Consider the following 19,778-nt stretch of genomic DNA (forward strand, 5'->3'; position numbering starts at 1 on the left):
AGAGAACCCAAATATCAGTAAGATATGAAAAAGTGACTTTCATACTTCTTGATTAAAACATTGTGCTTCCAGACTCACTGAGAGAGAAATAGGGCAAACAATTCCTTTCACAATAGCATCCAAAAAATCGAATTACCTAGGAATCAACCTAACAAAAGAAATCAAAGACCTCTTCTCTGAAAACTATGGCACTCTGAAAAGAGAGATTGAAGATGATATCAGAAAATGGACAGACATCCCCTGCTCCTGGGTAGGAAGGATCAACATAGTGAAAATGGCCATACTTCCAAAACTGCTATGTAGATTTCAATGCAATCTCAATTGCAGCATAGTTCACAGACCTTGAGAAAACAATCCAAAGATTCATTTGGAACAAGAAGAGACTCAGAATAGCAAAAGCAATTCTAGGTAACAGAGACATGGCAGGGGGTATCACAACTCCCAACCTGCAACTCTACTACAAAGCTACTGTGATAAAAACAGCATGGTACTGGCAAAGAAGCACACCTGAGGATCAGTGGAACAGATTAGAAGATGCAGAAACAATGCCAGACACACTCGGCCACCTCATCTTCAACAAAGGAGCCAAACACCCTCACTGGAGGAAAGATAGCCTCTTTAATAAATGGTGCTGGAAAAACTGGGTTTCAGCTTGCCAAAGATTAAAACTAGATCTATATCTCTCACCATACACTAAACTAAAATCAAAATGGGTTAAAGATCTAAATATTGAAACAGAAATGCTGAACCGACTAGAACAGAGGTTAGGTAGAGCTCTTGAAGACATTGGTGTAGGAAAAGATTTTATGAACAAAATCTCAGTTGTCCATAAACTAGCACAAACAATCAACAAGTGGGATCTCTTCTTATTAAAAAGCTTCTGCACAGCAAGAGAAGCCAACAACAGAGTGAAGAGACAACACATAATGTGGGAAAAACCTTTCACCTGCTATTTCTCAGACAAAGATCTACTACCTAAAATCTAAAAAGAACTTAAAAAAATCAGACCTCCCAAATTTAAAGACCCAATCCAAAAATGGGCATCTGAAATGAACAGACATTTCTCAGGCAAAGAAGTAGAAATAGCAAATAAACATATCAAAAAAGGTTCAACATCATCAGTCATTCGAGAAATACAAATGAAAACAACACTGAGATTCCACCTCATCCCAGAAAGAATGGCTGCTAACATGAAATCAACCAATAACAAATGCTGGCGAGGCTGTGGGGAAAAAGGAACACTGCTCCACTGCTGGTGGGAGTGTAGACTGGTGTAAAAACTGTGGAAAACAGTATGGAGATACCTCAAAGAACTAGGACTGGAAGTCCCATTTGACCCAGCTGTTCCCCTGCTGGGTATCTTCCCCCTAAAATTAAAATAATCATACCACAGTGATATATGTGCACTCATGTTCATAGCAGCACAGATTTTAATAGCTAAAACTTGGAAGCAGCCCAATTGCCCATCAACTGCAGCCTGGATAAAGAAAATGTGGGTTTTTTTATAAAACAGAGTACTACTCAGTCATAAAAAGAGAAATTAGAGACATTTATAGCTAAGTGGATACACATTGAGGTCATACTCTTAAGTGAAATAAAGAGGACACACATGTGTAAATACTGAATAGTTTCTCTAGTGTGAGAAACTGAAAGTGTAAATTAGGAATAAAAGGTATAATGGATAATGTGAAATAGGAAGAAAAGGGGCAAAGGGGAAGGGGAAGTGGGAGGGGTAGGGGAAAAGAAAGAAGGGAAAGGAATTAATATGAGAAAATGAAAAAATGGAAACAAAGGCTTTGTAAATAGGGAGGGATGAAGGGGTTGAAGGGAGGGCAGGGGAAGGGGGAAAAAATAAGAACCAAGAGCAATTAAATAAAGGTACACATTTCCAATGATGAATGTCATTATATTGTATACCTAAAATGTACCAATAAAATTAAATTTAAAAAAAGAATACTGTACTTCCAAAAACAAAGGAAAAGGACACTGTTTAATGCTTTACATTAAACTTAATTTCCTACCACATAATTGTTAAACAATAAGTAGCTCCTTCATTATTAGTAAGAATAAATAATAAGATGACAGTTAAATAATTATCATTAATGACTTATTCATTAAAATATTAGTATTTGGCTATTTTATCATGAAAAGAAATTAATGTAAGATACTAGGACAATTTATTATTTTTCTTTATTTTTTTAAAAAATTCTTTTATTGGTACATTTTAGGTATACTACACAATTACATTTCTCATTGGGAACTTGAACCTTTACATGATGCATCTTGGTTCTTATTTTTTCCCCATTCCTAGCCCTCCCTTCATCCCCTCCACCCTTCCCTATTTACAAAGACTTTCTTTCCATTTTTTCCATTTCTCAGCATTTTTCCTTTCCCTTCTTTCCTTTCCCCTGCCCCTCCCACTACCCCTACCCCTTTGGACCTTTTCTTCCTATTTTACATTATCGATTATTCATTCTAATCATTGGCACATTTTAGGTATACAATATAATGACATTCATCATTGGAAATTTGCACCTTTACATAGTCTCTCTTGGTTCTTATTTTTCACTCTTGCCCAACCCTCCCTTCAACCCCTCCATTCCTCCCTATTTACAAAGATTTTGTTCCTATTTTTCCATTTTCTCATATTAATCCCATTCCCTTCTTTCCTTTCCCCTACCAATCCCCCCTCCTTCCCCTTTGCCCCTTTAAATTCTATTTCATATTGTACATTTTAGTCCCCATTTACACTTTCAGTTTCTCACACCAGAGAAATTATTCGGTATTTATACATGTGTGTACTATTTATTTCACTTAAGAATATTGCCTCTAAGTGCATCCATTTGGCTATAAAAGTCTACAATTTCTCATTATTTATGGCTGAGTAGTACTTCATTTTATAAAAAAAACCCACATTTTCTTTATACAGTCTCCAGTTGATGGGCATTTGGGCTGTTTCCAAGTTTTAGCTATCACAAACTGTGCTGCTATGAACATGGGTGCACATATATCACTGTGGTATGATTCTTTTAGTTGTTTGGGGAAGATCCCCAGCAGTGGAATAGCTGGGTCAAATGGAACTTCCAGTCCTAGTTCTCTGAGGTATCTCCACACTGATTTCCACAGTGGTTGCACCAGTCTACACTCTCATCAGCAGTGGAGCAGGGTTCCTCTTTCCCCACAGCCCCACTAGCATTTGTTATTGGTTGATTTCATGATAGCAGCCATTCTTTCTGGAGTGAGGTGGAATCTCAACATTGTTTTCATTTGCATCTCTCAAATGACCAGTGATGTTGAACATTTTTTCATGTATTTATTTGCTATTTCTACTTCCTTTTCTGAGAAATGTCTGTTCATTTCAGATCTCTTTTTTCAGATTGGGTGTTGAAATTTGGGAGGTCTGATCTTTTTAAGTTCTTTATAGATTTGAGATAGTAGACCTTTGTCTGAGGAAAAGCAGGTGAAGATTTTTTCCCACATTGTGGGTTGTCTCTTCACTCTGTTGGTGGTTTCTCTTGCTGTGCAGAAGCCTTTTAATAAGAAGAGATTCCACTTGTTGATTGTTTGTGCTAGTTCACAGGCAACTGAGGTTTTGTTCATAAAATCTTTTCCTACACCAATGTCTTCAAGAGTTCTACCTAACTTCTGTTACAACTGGTTCAGAGTTTCTATTTTAATATTTAGATCTTTAATTCATTTCGATTTTAGTTTAGTGCATGGCAAGAGATATAGCTCTAGTTTTCATCTTTGGCAAGTTGAAACCCAATTTTTCCAGCACCATTTATTAAAGAGGCTATCTTTCCTCCAGTGAGGGTGTTTGGCTCCTTTATCAAAGATGAGATGGCTGAGTGTGTCTGGCATTGTTTCTGCATCTTCTAATCTGTTCCACTGGTCCTCAGGTCTGTTTCTTTGCCAGTACCATGCTGTTTTTATCACAGTAGCTTTGTAGTAGAGTTGCAGGTTGGGGATTGTGATATCCCCTGCCATGTCTCTGTTACCTAGAATTGCTTTTGCTATTCTGAGTCTCTTCTTGTTCCAAATGAATCTTTGGATTGTTTTCTCAAGGTCCATGAAGTATGCTGCTGGGATCTCAATTGGAATTGCACTGAATCTATATAGCAGTTTTGGAAGTATGGCCATTTTCACTATATTAATCCTTCCTACCCAGGAGCAGGGGGTGTCTGTCCATTTTCTGATATCATCAATCTCTCTTTTCAGAGCACTGTAGTTTTCAGAGAAGAGGTCTTTGATTTCTTTTGTTAGGTTGATTCCTAGGTATTTCAATTTTTTGGATGCTATTGTGAAAAGAATTGTTTGCCCTATTTCTCTCTCAATGAGTCTGTCATTTGTGTAGAGGAAATCTATTGATTTTTGTGTGTTGACCTTGTAACTAGATACTTGACTGAATTTGGTTATTAAGTCTAAAAGACTTTTGGTGGAGTTCTTGGGATCTTCTATATAGAGTATCATGTCATCTACAAATAACAACAATTTGACTTCTTCATTTCCTATCTTTATTCCTTTTATTTCTTTCTCTTGTCTAATTGCCATGGCTAATGTTTCCAAAACCATATTGAACAAGAGTGTTGACAGTGGACATCCTCATCTTGTTCCTGATTTTAGTGTGAAGGATTTCAGTTTTTGACCATTTAGTATGATATTGGCTGCTGGTTTTTCTTAGATGGCTTTTATCAGTTTGAGGTAGAGACCATCTATCCCAATTTTTTCTAGGGTTTTTATCATAAATACATGTTGGATTCTGTCCAATGCTTTTTCTGTGACTATGGAGATAATCACATGGTTTTTGTCCTTGGCTCTGTTGATGTAGTGTATTACACGGATTGGTTTGTGTATATTGAACCATGCCTGCATCCCTGGGATGAATCCCACTTGATCAGGGTGTATGATCTTCTTGATGATCTTCTGCATTCTATTTGCCAGTATCTTATTAAGGACTTTTTGTATCTATGTTCATTACTGAGATTGGCCTATAGTTGTCCTTTTCAGTTGGGTCTTTCTCTGCTTTCAGGATCAAGGTGATGCTTGCTTCCAGGAATGAATTTGGGAGTATTGCTTCCCTTTCAATTTCATTGAAGAGTTTAAACAGTAGTGGCAGCAGTTCCTCTCTAAATTTCTTATAGAATTCAGCAGTGAAGCCATCAGGGTTTTTCTTAGTTGTTAAGTTTTTAATTACTTTTTCAATTTCATCAATTGATATTGGGTTGTTTAGAATTTATAGGTCTTCTTCGTTCAACTTTGGTTATTCATATGTATCTAGGAATCTGTCCATTTCTTCTGTGTTGACCATCTTATTCGCGTATAAGTTCTGGAAGTAGGTATTGATGATCTTCTGGATTTCTGCTGGGTCTGTTGTAATTTCACTCTTTTCATTCCTAATTGCATGGATTTGGGCCTTTGCTTTCCTTTTTCTGACAAGGTTGGCTAAGGGCTTGTCAATTTTGTTGATTCTTTCGGAGAACCAACTCTTGGCTTCATTGATTTTTTGTACCGTTCTCTTATTCTCCATTGCATTGATTTCTCCTCTGATCTTTATAATTTCCTCCCTTGTATGAGCTTTGGGGTTGTCCTGCTCTTCTTTTTCTAGAAGCTTGAGGTTCAGCATCAGGTTGTTTAATTGGGCTTGTTCTGTTTTCCTAATATGCGTATTCACTGCTATGAATTTCCCTCATAAGACTGCTTTCATTGTGTCCCATAGATTCTGATATATTGTACTGTCATTGTCATTTAATTGAAGGAACTATCTGATTTCTTCTTTAATTTCCTCTATGACCCATTGGTTATTCAGAAGTGTGTTGTTCAATTTTCATGTGTTTATGAAATTTTTTGAGTTTCTTTTGCTATGGATTTCCAATTTCATCGCACTATGGTCTGATAATATACAGGGGATAACTTCAATTCCTTTGCACTTACTTAAACATGTTCTATGTGTGAGTATGTGGTCTAGTTTAGAGAATGACCCATGTGCAGCTGAGAAGAATGTGTATTCTGATTTTGTGGGGTGGAAGACTCTGTAAACATCTGTTAAGTTCATTTGTTCAAGAGTTTGATTGAGTTCTAGTACTTCATTACTTATTTTTAGTCTAGTTGATCTATCTCTTTGTGACAGTGGGGTGTTGAGGTCCCCCACTACAATTGTATTAGTGCATATATGACTTTTCATGTCCATTAGTATTTGTTTTATATAGTTGGGTGCACTAGTGTTTGGTGCATAGATATTTATGATTGTCATCTTTTCCTCTTGGATTGTTCCCTTTACAAGGATGTAGTGTCCTTCTTCGTCTCTCTTAATCAGTGTTGGTTTGAAATCTACTTGATCTGCCAAGAGGATAGCTACTCCTGCTTTTTTGGGGGGGTTCCTGTCTCATGGAGTATTGTTTTCCACACTTTAACTTTCAGTCTATGAGTTTCTTTTTGAATTAAGTGTGTTTCTTGTATACAGCATATTGTTGGATTTTGCTTCTTGACCCATTCTGCCAGTCTATTTCTTTTGATTGGTGAATTGAGACCATTAACATTGATGGTTATAACTGAAATGTATTAACTTATCATTGCCATGACTTTTTCTTTTTGTTGGGTTCTCCCCCTTTACATTTAATTTCTTTTCCTGCCAGATGGGTTCATTCTGCTTTGCTTCCTGGGGTTGTGATCCTCAATATCTGTTCCTAGGATATTGTGTAAAATTCTTTGGAGTGCTGGTTTGGTATTCACAAAGTTCCTAAGGTGTTCTTTGTCATGAAAGTATCTTATTTCTCCATCCATTTTGAAAGATAGTTTTGCAGGGTACATCAATCTGGGTTGGAGGCTGTTTTCTTTTAGGGCTTGAAATACGTCACTCCAAGCTCTTCTTTCCTTGACAGTTTGTGTTGAGGTCTGCTGTGATTCTGATGGGCTTTCCTTTGTGTGTGATTTGTTTCTTTTCTCTAACTGCTTGTAGAGTTTCTGGAATCTTACCAATTATATGCCTATGTGTAGATCAAGGCTATTTTGAGTCCTATATGCCTCACTTATCTGTATGTCAAGTTCTTTTCCCCTCCTTGGGAATTTTTCTGCCATTACTCCTGTGAAGAGTTGTTTTATGTCATCTGCACTCTGTCCTGTTTCTTCATTGACTCCAATCAGTCTTATGTTATTCTTCTTTGCATCATCTAGCAGCTGCTGGATTGATTTCTCGTGGTCCCTTATAAGTTTGAAACAATTTTTCTTTTCCTGGTCATTAATTGCAATCTTATCTTCTAAATCTGAAATTCTATCCTCACATTGGCTCATTCTGCTGTGTAGACTTTTAATGGAGTTTTTCATCTCCTGGAAATCTATTTGCATCTGTTTTATGGATTCCATTTGTTTCCTATGTTGGGATTACATCATGTTCCTCAGCTCCTCTCTAGATTTATTAATCACGTCTTGTACTAGGAACACAATTTCTCCTGTTATCTGAGAAATTATTTCTGATTGACAATTTAATAAATAATAAAATAGAATACTACTTATGTCTCAGTTAATTACAAATATGTCACATCCTTGAAAACTCTAAAAAATGTGTTTTTCAAGTACAGAAGTAGTTCAAAGCTAATAGGTGCTTTGCCAATAAAGCTCTCTCATGTCTCTTTGAGTTCAAGTTTGTTTACTCTTAGAAAACCTTGATTTCCTTTGTTAGAGGAACATAAGCTTATAAAAAGAGATGAAAAGGCTGCTATATAGCACTCCATTAAAGGGATGTGAACAAATTAAGTGTTAATGAATCAAAAACATATGGATTATACTACACTTCAAATAGAAATGATTTTTGAGTTAAGGGAGAAAGTACTTAACAAAACACAATAGGTCTTTGTCAATGTTAAAATCCAAACATTTGAGGTATCTTCAGAAAGTTCCTAGTCATTCTATATTTGGTTGTTACTTATCATTTTCATTTTATAGAAGAAGTCAATCTCTCTACAGTCAAATGATCTTTCAAAAGTTTAACAATATATTGAGTAACTTATAAAGAAACATCCTAGAAATTCAGAGATAAAAGAGAAATATATATCAGTTAGTCAAGTCACCCTACTAAATAAAACATTCTCTTCTGTTTCTTCTTTAATGACTTAAAAAACAAAGCAAAAGAGAAAGCTCCACATTGCTGTATAGCTTTAAAAAAATCATTAAACATTTCTATTTAAAAACTGTAGCTAAGATTCATAGTTTTCAAACTAGTTGAGTCACTGTCAATCTCTTCATTGCAAGTGAGCTAGAATGTACATGATGTTTGAGTCTTAATAGTAGTCTGCATTTTCATAAAGATTCTTTAAAAGATTACTGTCCTAATGCTGATTAGCCTTGAGAAGTTCTGTTACTGCAAGAAGGAAATGACACTGGATATAGAATTCAGAATATACAGCAATTACTGAACCAAACCTGTGATCAGATCATTTAGCCATATTCTAGGTTATATTCACTAAGATATGTTCTTTATTGAAAAGAATTAACATAGTTCAGTATCTGACACTTGGTATCAAAAGCCTTTCAGTTGATTTAAAGATGAGATTGCACAGGTAAAGCCTGTGAGTAGAAAATTCCACTGGAACCACAACACAGGACCAGAAGTTTTCCACCTAGATAACTGTAATGCCCTCCTTTTGTTACCTTAACTCAGATGCTCTTTAGTTTTAATTGAGTTAAGTCTCTGCTTCCACCTTCTACCATCAACACAACTTACTGCTTTATGCTTGAACCAGCAAGAGTCAGGTCCTTTGTTCACAGGTGGCCATGACTTTCTCATCTACTCCTTTGCATTCAGTCTGACTCTTGGTCTCCGTTGCCACCTGCTCCCACATTCAATTCCTAGGTTCAAATTTGCCCAAGTCCAATGTGGCACCTACTTTCAAGTCCTCATCAAGCTTCATAAATGCTCTCAGCCCCTGCCCACCCCTCCACTGAAGATCTGGCTGAGGAATACTGACATGTAAAACAATGCCTGATTGTGGGATAGAATTGAAGCACATAGTTAGAAAATTCTATGGATAATTTAGATATTCCATAGAAAAAACAACCTTTAATTATAGAAGATGGAATTATGCATTAAATAGAGTACATTAAGCTATTTACTGCCTGGAGGTAAAATATTAGAGCTTTAAAATAAACAATTAAAAGAACTCAATGCAAAGACATCCTAGATTTTTAATTGAATAAGTTACTTCATTTTATGAGAACTTTCAGTGGCTTCCTATGGTCTGTGAAAAAAAGTATAGTCATGCCCAGTGGGCAATGTCCACTTCTCAGTCTTTCTCTCCTGGCTGATTTCCATGCCTCTGACCCTTGTTGTAGCCAAAACAAATTGTTCTCAGTTTCTAAATGTGCTTTTGCACTTCCTGTCACTAAACTCTGATTTTTTTTTAATCTCTTTTTACATGGGAAAATCTTAGTGCCCTCATGCCAAACCCCTGGTGCCACATTTCCATTTTATCTGCTTGGCTACCACCTTGCCTTTCATGCTCCCAATCAAAGCTTTTCCCCAACCCTGTTCACATCTCCCAGGTAGAAATGAACACTACTTGTATGAAAACTCTGATTCTCTGCTGATACATAGTGTGCAGTTTGCCTTATGGGTAACAATGCTTAGATTTATCACTAAAGACGGGTTCAGTTTTTCACATTTTTAATTAAAGCATTATAAATTATATATAAATTTATTTCTCAAGAAAATTTCATCAGGAAAGAATTGAAAATGTCAGACGATCATATTCACTATGGTTTTTTTTTGTTTTGTTTTTGGTACTGGAGATCGAACTCGGGACCTTGCGCTTCCAAGGCAGGCGCTGGAACCACCGAGCTAAATCCCTGGCCCTATACTCACTATAATAATACACAAAAATAGTAGCAAATCAGTAACAACTTATAAAAAATGAGTGAGCTGGGTTAGTATATGTGTGATTTACTGTACACATTCAGAACAGGAGAAAAACAATTCTTTCTCAGGGCTCTGTACATACTGTACACACCTCCATTGTATTAAAACTGCCCTAACAAAAACAAAAAATAATAATCTACATTAATTGCTTATGGTTCTTCCTGGATAATATAGATACTTGAGAAATAAACATTTTAGATTTGATGCTTTCAAATTTTGCTCTTGAGTAGATCTCTGAATTTACACACCATTGGCCTATGGATGCACAACTGGCTCTAACCCTCCAATTCCACCTAATATCCTGCTATTTTTTATGAGCTTTAATAGCCCGTTTTAAAGTGGTAGTTTCTTTAAGAAAATAATTACAATGTAAATTAGTCTTCAACAAATAGTAAGGCACATTTTAGAATTAAATGCCTAGGTATTGAAGCTTTGCTTTCTGATATGTTTAAAACCATTATATAAGTTTAACCATAGCCATTCAATCTACGTACCTAGAAATATCATTCTTTCTGTTGCTAATGAAGGTCCTAAGGCACAAATTTATTAAAGGTATACGTTTGCATGGGATAATAATTGGGTCGATAATATTAAATTCATAGGCTCATTATTTAATTGCAAGGGCAGATTATGAATACAGCTTCTAAAATGTATTTTAATGAAAAACACTACATCCTGACCTAATCATATCAACCTTATGCTATCTAATTAAGGATGCAAAAAATCATTAGAGTTGCAAAATATTAGTTCCAGCTCCATCAGGCTGTGAGCTGCCCCTTCATGAATATATATTTTTTTACTCCGTGATAAATAGTTAATGAGGTAAAAATGACAAAATTTGCATGTAGGCAAATTAGTTTAATAGAATAATGTCTTTTCTGACTACTGAAAGTGACCTTTTCTTTATCAAAAAGTGGCTAAAAAATACTTGAAAATTATCATCCGGCTGTCTCTGCACAAATGATAAATCACATATATGAACAATATGAAAATTATAAAATGCAATAATCCTAAATTCTCATCATACTGCAAATGTGCTCTATGCTTTTGCATTCATCAATTTAACAAAACAAAATTAAACATATTATAAAGTGTCAGTTTATGGGACAATTTTTATTCCACATCATAAAAATGACAAGCATGTGCTTAACTGCTATTGCAAACATCTAGATCAAATTTTTAGAGCTCAAGAATTCTAGACTATTTACTTGAAATACTCTTATATTAAAATGTCTATTCCATTCAATTTGGCATTTTAGATTATAGATGATTGTTTTCAACTAAGCTGGCACTGTATCTTGAGATTAGTAAATCAATTATTTAGTAGGGTAACCTTGCTTCCCCATTGAAATAAACTAAACAAGCAAACATAAGACAACATAAGAAGAAAAACATACAAAAATTAAATGGGAAGAAGGCTTCAGAGTGCAAATATCCAGGGCATGGAAAGACATAAAAAACAAGTAAAATACATATGTCTATCCATTTTAGTTTGAGGTTGTTTATGTAGGCTTAACAACATAACCCGACCATAAGAAATACGGGTGTTCTCTGAATTTTCAAATGATTTGCATAAACATCACTACAACTTCCCTTCACTGATAGAGACTAAGTCTATATATGTTGTGAAGGAACAACCAGCTGTTTACCCAGATAAATGCGCTTCTATCAATAGTACGAATAAATTTAAGCCAAAAAATCTAATGCCTTGGATTAAATCATTCATTTTAATTACATTTAATCAAATTGTCTTTTCTTTGATCCATTTGAAGGCACGCACAGAGAAATACAGACACTCAAGGTTTGAGGTCTCTTCCTGAGTCTGACTCTTGACCACCATGGGTCAATGAAGACATTTTACAAAGGCATAAATGTTATACCCAAAGAATTAAATACCTTTACAATGTTTCAATTTTCTTTATAGCAACTAAGCACTATGTTCTCTCCCTCTCTGTGTCTCTCTGTCTCTCTCCTCCATTGTTAAAACAGAACTAATAAATAATCAAATAATTCTGATTTCTCTTTTTAGGTTCATGTCAAATCATGAAGGTACTCAACTTTGTATTATGTCCAAATTTCTAAACTTTCATGTTGTAAAACCTAGGAATGAAATAAACCATATTCCACCTACCATAGGCATGTGAAATTATCTTAGGAAGGAAGTGCTCTTTGCACAATTAATTTCAACAAGTTGGGACTTTCACTAATCTTCCTGTTAGTCAAGGATATTTGAAGAAGAAACCAGAATGAATATAAGGAAAGATAAACCTTGTTTTTCTTCAATTCAGGAATAGTGGTCTTGGAAATGTGTACTGTTCTGTTAACTATGAAGTAAACAGAATTTGAGATGCACATACTTAGTATATTAATAATGAACTCATAGAATTTTTTTAAAAGCTAATGTCTAAAGTTTCTATCAGGCAGGAAATTGGGTGAGGTACATTATATGTGCAATGAGGTACATATATAGATAAGGCATATACAAGGTGAAATTATATGGGCAAATTAAGTACTGTATGTTCAATTTTCCAACTATTCATGCACAGGTCTTTATGTATTGAAAAACATCAGGTAGACTGGTACTATATTCTAGAGACTGCCAGAGATTGAAGACATAAAGATTTAGAAGTCACTCTAATTCCACAAAGAGATCTCACTCTAAAACAAAGAGAGACACATGAACAGATAATTCTCAAATTGTGTGCTAATGCTAGAAAAGTCAACTGAAATGGAAGTTTTGATAATAAGGAAATGGTCCTCCCTGGGTTGGACCCATGGAGAAGACACTTGAGCTAAGCCCTGAGGAGTGATACTGAGTGGGAAGAGGAGAGAGGGATGGGGATAAAGGAAAAGCCACTAAAAATGCAGAAGAGAATCATTTCAAAATGCAATTATCCAATCGTAGCAATTTTGGTTTTTGCTTTCCAAGTGCTATGAAGTTATTGAAGGGTTTGTGATAGAGGAAGGCAGGGTTACAGTTATATATTAGCAGTGTCACTGTGGCAGGAGTCAAGTGTGAATTCATACTGTGACGATCAGAGACTAAGGTAGCGAGAACATCAGTTCAGCCTTGCTGCTCTGCGGCAGCTGAATATTGAGGGCCTTGATGTATGCAGTAGCAAATGGATTACAGAAAAGATAATATTAAGAGAATAAATTCAGTAGGACTCAGTGATCAAATAAAATTCTAGGACACACGGGCAAATCTAGAAAAACCCTGACTTTGAGGCTTTTGTGATTCAAAGCAGATGAAAAAGTTGTGTCCAGAGAGTATACAAGTGTAAATGCTGTGATTTCCTCATACAGATGAAATGCATGTGTTAATTAAACAATGCGTATGAAATAGAACTTGTCTGGATAATATAGGAATTTTGGCATCTTGGCATTCACATGGAGACATCAAGTAAGCTACTGAGTTATTCAGTATGGGACTTGAAAGGCAGATGTAGCCTTCAGTTACACAGCTAAGAATCTTCAACATGTGGAAGACAATTTTCAAGGTAGTTAACCAAAAACAGGGTGTAGAGTAAGAGGAGGAATAAATCAGGCATAGAATCCTGGAAGAGGCTTAAGAAGCTGATGGAGGAAGTGTCCCCCACAAAAGAAGTCAGTAAGGAAGATTACTAAAAGAGGGATGGATGAGAATCGGGAGCTGGATGAACAAGGGCCTTGAAAGAGGACACAGAAAGAGTATTCTCTTCCTCCCATCCACTACAGGCAACTGTAAAGCCAACAACATCCTCCCATGCAGAAACCCTCTTCCTAGCTTCCCACGCATTCTTCACAACCTTTGTGAAGTTGTACCATATATAAATGTACATACTAATAAATATCTCCCTTAACAAACAATTGTGCTAAACTGTAAGAACCACTCAAATTAGTTTCCTCATTTTGACTAATAAAAACAGTATAAAGTCAAGTTGCATGATTTGTAAGCTGGTGGCACATACAAGAGTAAATAGCTTCAAGAACAACATTAAAAATGCAACCTCTTGCTGAAAAGCTAGCAGAGTGAGTTTCTTTTGTACATTCAAAAAATAAATAAACTAGGATTAGAGGTCCCATTTGACCCAGCTTTTCTCCTGCTGAGTATCTTCCCAAAAGTATTAAAAGCATCATACTCATGTTTATAGCAGCACAGTTCATAATAGTTAAAATTTGGAAACAGCCCAAATGCCCATCAACTGGTGACTGGATTAAGATGTGGTTTTTATTTTACTATATAAAATGGAGTACTAATCAGCCATAAAGAATGATAAACTAGAGACATTTATAGCTAAATGGATACACATTGAGGCCATACTCTTTAAGTGAAATAAATAGGACACACATGTATAAATACCGAATAGTTTCTCTGGTGTGAGAAACTGAAAGTGTAAGTGAGGACCAAAATGTATAACAGATAATGTGAAATAGGAAGAAAAGGTCCAAAGGGGAAGGGGAAGAGGTAGGAGGAAAGGAAAGAAGGAAAAGAAAAAAATATGAGAAAAGGAAAAAATGAAAATGATGTCTTTGTAAATAGGCAAGGGTGGAGAGGTTGAAGGGAGGGCAAGGGAATGAGGAAAAAAAATAAGAACTATGACATATCATGTAAAGGTAAAAATTCCCAATGATGAATGTCATCATATTGTATACCCAAAATGTACCAAGAAACTTAATGAATAAAAAATAATCAGCTTCAAACCACTCACCTTCCTTCTTTCACCATTGACTTCTCTCCACTGCTCCGATCTTTTCACTATGTAACTTAGCTCCTGATTGGAAATCTCCAAATCATATGGCATGAAGAACTTGATTTCTTCACTGTGGATGTGTTGAAATGCATCTAATATTCAAGAGGCATTGTGCAGCCTAAGAATAAAATTGTCTGTTATTCTGTTTTTACTTTCCCCAAATCTTTATGATTAGTTTTTCTTATTATATATTTATCAACTTCTATTTATCTAGTACATTTTCCCATTTCTAATAATAGTTGGAAAATTGACTTGGTAACAATGCATCAAGGAGCTTTTCACTGGAAAAAGCCACCCAAAGTGGGAAGAGAAAAATTTAAAAATAAAACTAGAATGTAATGAATCTCTGCTTCCTGTATTCCAGTGTGCCACTTTGTTCTCTGTCAAAGCCCTATCCTGACAACAGACATTTGAGTGGGTTTGCAGTTACTTCTTATAAATTTACTGATTCTAGTTTTTGATGTCCAAGAAATAGACTAGAAAATTGGGAAACATATGGCCGTTAATCAGGATTGTTGATATTTAAATTAGTTCAAATGTGAGGAATTTGTCCAAAGAAAATTTAAACTTGGATTCACTCTTCCTGAAAGACTTGGTTTTAGTGTTTCATGGTGGAAACTGTTAATTCATTGCCATTGATAAGTCACATTTAGATGAGCACTATAGGTATTAATTAGGTCAATGCTTATAGAACTTTTCTATTAAGTACTGCTATAGACAGAGAAGAATGTCAACGCTACCCCAAAATTACTAGTATTTATTTCAATATAATATAATATAATATATTTAATTTTTAAACCATTGGATAAGATTGAAGGTTTCGGGAAATATATTTATCTTGTGACTTAGTATACTTTCAGCTCACTATGTATACCTAGTTTAAGAAACCCAGAGTTGGGCCCCAAATAGCCCATAAGCTAGATCAAGAACTCTTATGTATCAATGTTAATACCCTACCCTTTCAAAAAGTAAATTTTAAAAAATGCCTGAGATATAAATTGAATTATCAAGATGTCTAAATACCACATAGAAATGCCTCTCCACACTATCACACATTCAAAGGGGAGAACTGGAAGTATTTTATTTCAGTGGTCAGAATGATTACATTGTCCACTACTTTAGATGATCAATACTAGAATTTATTGATTGATCATTATAAAAGGAAAACACTTCAAATTCATTGCGTTATCGTAGCCTTAACTTAATCCTGCCTTTGCATATTAATACATTAAAATTAAAAAGTTAGTCTTACTGTTCATAGGTAACAGAGAAAACATTTCAACTCAGAGCTACCTAAGGTTTATTTCATTCTGACTTGAGTCAAAACAACCAATACCAAATAACAACTTGGTTTAACTATGTTTTGATTCTTTCTAAAACACTAAAATAGATTTTTTGAACCTCCTCACTAAATGTGGCCTAGGTGTCTTTTTCACCTATTTTGCACTCACACAATGAAAAGAGGTGTGCAAGTGCCATTTATCATATGGTCTGGTGCCATCTTGCAATCTGTTTTTTCTTTTTTTCCTGTGGCCCTGGGAATTGAACCCAGTATTCAGTGTGTGATTGACAAGCACTCTACCGCTGAGCTAGAGCCTCAGGCTGCCTGCTACCATCTCGAAAAACATCTTCTGCTTCTACTGTGCTTTGAGATTCTCGGTCAGCCTAGTAAATCAGAGTGATTTACTAGTTGGCTTGTTCAACATGAACTAGTCTTTGCCATTCTCTTAAGCTTGTTTAACATAACATAACATTCATCTTTTGCTTTTAATGGTGGCAAGATTTAATGTAGTTAAATTACTGTCAATTTGCCACCATAAACATTTTCTATATGAAGATTTTAAGTGCAGGATTATCAACAGTGCAATTAACTTCGAATTAATTAGGAATCACAGCCCTGTTTCTGCTGGCTTCTGTTTCTTTTGCCCAGAAAATGTCTGTCTCCTTTATATTTCTCTTTCATTTTGTGTGAAAGAATAATTATGTAAACACCCAAACATCTACAGGATGGTAAACAAATGTTTTGATAGAGAACAAAATGGCAATTGGAATATAGGAAGCTGTTCAAAGATTAATTATATTTTAGTTTTATATCAATGTTTTTCTTTTGCCACTTCAGGTGGCATTTTTGAGGGAAAAGCTCCATGATGTGTCATTAACAAGCCAATTTACCAACATGTATTAGTCTATAGCAAATACTACAGCTTTATAAAGACAGTTTACACAAGCAAGGAAAAAATATTCTGTGCCTACATAAGTAAAATAAAAATAAATAAATACATTGAACAGTGATAATTATAAAATTTTTGATGATATATTAGTTATGCAACATAATGCATATCTGAAAGTGAATTACTTTATTCTTTTGGCTCTAAAGATATTTCATATGTCCTTGACTCTCCACTTTTCTGGTTCTCTTCAAAAAATTAAAGAACCCAATAAAAAGCTGAATTTCTAAAAAAATAAACAATGTAAAAACAGTTCTAATGTCATTAACAAATTCTGTATTGGTGATACTGAGGACAAAGAGCAAACAAATATTTTCTTTGTATTTACAGCATTAGAGTCATTCAATGCAATATTATTTAAATTTTTCATGATCATATTTAGTTATGAAAGTTTATTATTTTCAAGTGGGTCAGAAATACTGAGATATATGTTCACTCATTTTCTGCAATTTGGATGTGCTTATCAAATTGAATTATATAAAGTTGAAGGTATTTAATCATATTAGCTGAAAGAAGAGAAAAAGAAAAGCAAATGAAATATTTTTATTTTTTGTTACTGGGGATCAAACTCAGGACCTTGTGCTTGAGAGGAAGGTGGCAGCACCACTGTGCAAAATCCCTGGCCCAAATGAAACATTTTTAACAATTACTGAATCTAGGAGAAGGATGCACAAGTTGACTCTATTATTGAAATTTTGTAGGTTTAAGTGTGTTTAAATAAAAAGCTGAAATTCTATGATACTCCATTGAAATACACATTTTGGTATGATGATGGTTGTAAACCTAGATTTTCTTTAACAATATAACTATTTTATAGGTCTGAATATTTTGTATTTTTAAATTATTTCATCAAAATGTAATTAAAAAGGAAACTCCACTCCACCTGTCCACAATGCCTTAGGCATTATTGTTATAAAATAGGTCGAATATTATGCCATAGGTTCTGATGACAGCCAATGAAACAAAGTAATTTACCAAGTCCTCTGCCCTGTGTCCTACATTTGCAGCAATTCATTGCTTGGTGAGTGGCAGAAGCTATTATGTTTGGTTCATATCTGAATGTGGGTCATTTACAGAAACCTAGTATGTGACATTTCTTCTAAAGCTAAAAAAGGACAAGTGTGAACATTTAGCTACTGCACTATTTTAAGGGTCATACTAAGGATGATATCTATAACTTTAAGTAGCTCTAAATGCAAATATGTACACGAAGAAGAATCAAATATAATTGTTCATTTCCAACTTTCTATAGTTACAAGTGAGTTTGTTGGTGTGACTTTATACATTAATACTCTGTGTATTTCTGATGTAACCAGAAAAACTCTCACTCACTGGTTAGTTAATTCCACTAGAATGATTCAGGGATAGCTCAGGGCAGGTAACATATAAATAGACAAACTTCTTGTCATATGACCATTATCTGTTTGCTTAAATTCATTTTTATTTTTACAATGTTGAAAAACACATATTCTTTAGAAGAACTGTTCAACATTTTAAGCAAGGTGTATGACATCCAACTACTGATATGTATGAAGATGATTTTGTTGCTTTTCTAGAAACCCTTAAATATCTACTATTATTTTTAATAGTAATTGAAATTCACAAGGCTTTTGTTTGAAATCGTACTTCATAGAGGCAAGCAAAAACACAGAGAGCAAAGATGAAAAGGAGAATAAAGAAGAAAAACAGAATTTTAGAAAAAGGTAAAAGAAATTCAGAAAGTAAAAATGTGCACACGATGGGAAATAACCAAAGCTCCTATCCCTGCTCATTTTCAGAGAAGGTCCTACCATAGCTGCATAGTCTCGAGGTTAAGTCGCATAGTCTCACATTTGTAACGGGACAGTCATCTCCATTCAGTCTTCACTACTTTACTCACGCAGTTAACAAAATGTTCATTCATGCTTGCTGATTATACATCAAGTTCTGGGAATATGGCAGATGGATGCACAACCAGTAGAGGTAAAGTAAGGACTATAGGAAGTGGATGGGGACTGATGGGAAGGATGACACCATGACGAGAGTTGCACGGGACATTACATTCATGAATGTCATGTGGACAAGGCAGAGTCTGTATTAAGTCTGCATTACAAATACGGGCAATAGCATATGGGCTCAAGGCAAGAAGTGATATACATATTCTCTGCTGGCTTAAAAATCATTCTGGTTACGGTGAGGAGAGCAGCAGATTGAAATGAACAAGAAGAAATGCAAGCCAGCTTGTTGGATGGCTACTGTGAGAGCTAAGTTGTGAGGAGACTGGGAATATTGGACACGGTAGGATGCTTCATAGATAGAACTTCACAAGGAGAACACATAAGGAATTTCTGGAATCCAGAGGTGGTGGATATGAAGGATTTTGGAGGAGAGAGAATTTGAGGAAAACTCTCAGGTTTCTTTATTCTTTTTGTCCTCTCCTCCCCTTCTCTCCTCTCTTTCTCTCTCTCTCTCTCTCTCTGGATGATCTTGCATATACTAGGATAGGATACCCTAAATAAAGAAAGGAGGGTATTAGGAGTTTATTTTCTGAATGCCATTTTTTTTTTTTGGTACCAGGGATCAAACTCAGGACCTTATGCTTGTGAGGCAGGCAGTGGAACCACTGAGCTAAATCCCCAGCCCTCTGAATGCCACTTTTAAGGACCTTCTGGAATATGATGGGGTGATCAAAATATTATGAATGTTTAAAAAATTGTTTAATGTATTACAATAAAAAATACATTGTCAAGAACAATGCCATAAGTGTATCTGAAGCAAGGGGTGTGTATCGAGTATTCTGAAGGGGACTAATAACAATGTCTCTTTTACTGTAATAAATGTTTAAATTTAAACATTGACTATATGTTTTGAATACACATCCTATACCTGTGTAAATACACATCTATACAAAGAGTTGTCAAAATTAATTAA

General features: G+C 35.0%; 1 protein-coding gene across 1 annotated transcript in view; it reads right to left on the minus strand.

Annotated features, from left to right (window-relative positions):
- The window catches only part of LOC101715907 (uncharacterized), a 497,493-nt gene that overhangs the window by 75,437 nt on the left and 402,278 nt on the right, over positions 1–19,778 (minus strand). Inside the window, 1 exon segment of the mRNA XM_087182557.1 lies at positions 14,599–14,758. Within this exon segment, the coding sequence (XP_087038683.1) occupies positions 14,599–14,758 (160 nt within the window).

Source organism: Heterocephalus glaber, unplaced genomic scaffold (genome assembly GCF_053883595.1).
Source record: "Heterocephalus glaber isolate CG9 unplaced genomic scaffold, H.glaber_assembly_v1.0 deba00001472, whole genome shotgun sequence".
NCBI classification, from domain to species: Eukaryota; Metazoa; Chordata; class Mammalia; order Rodentia; family Bathyergidae; genus Heterocephalus; species Heterocephalus glaber.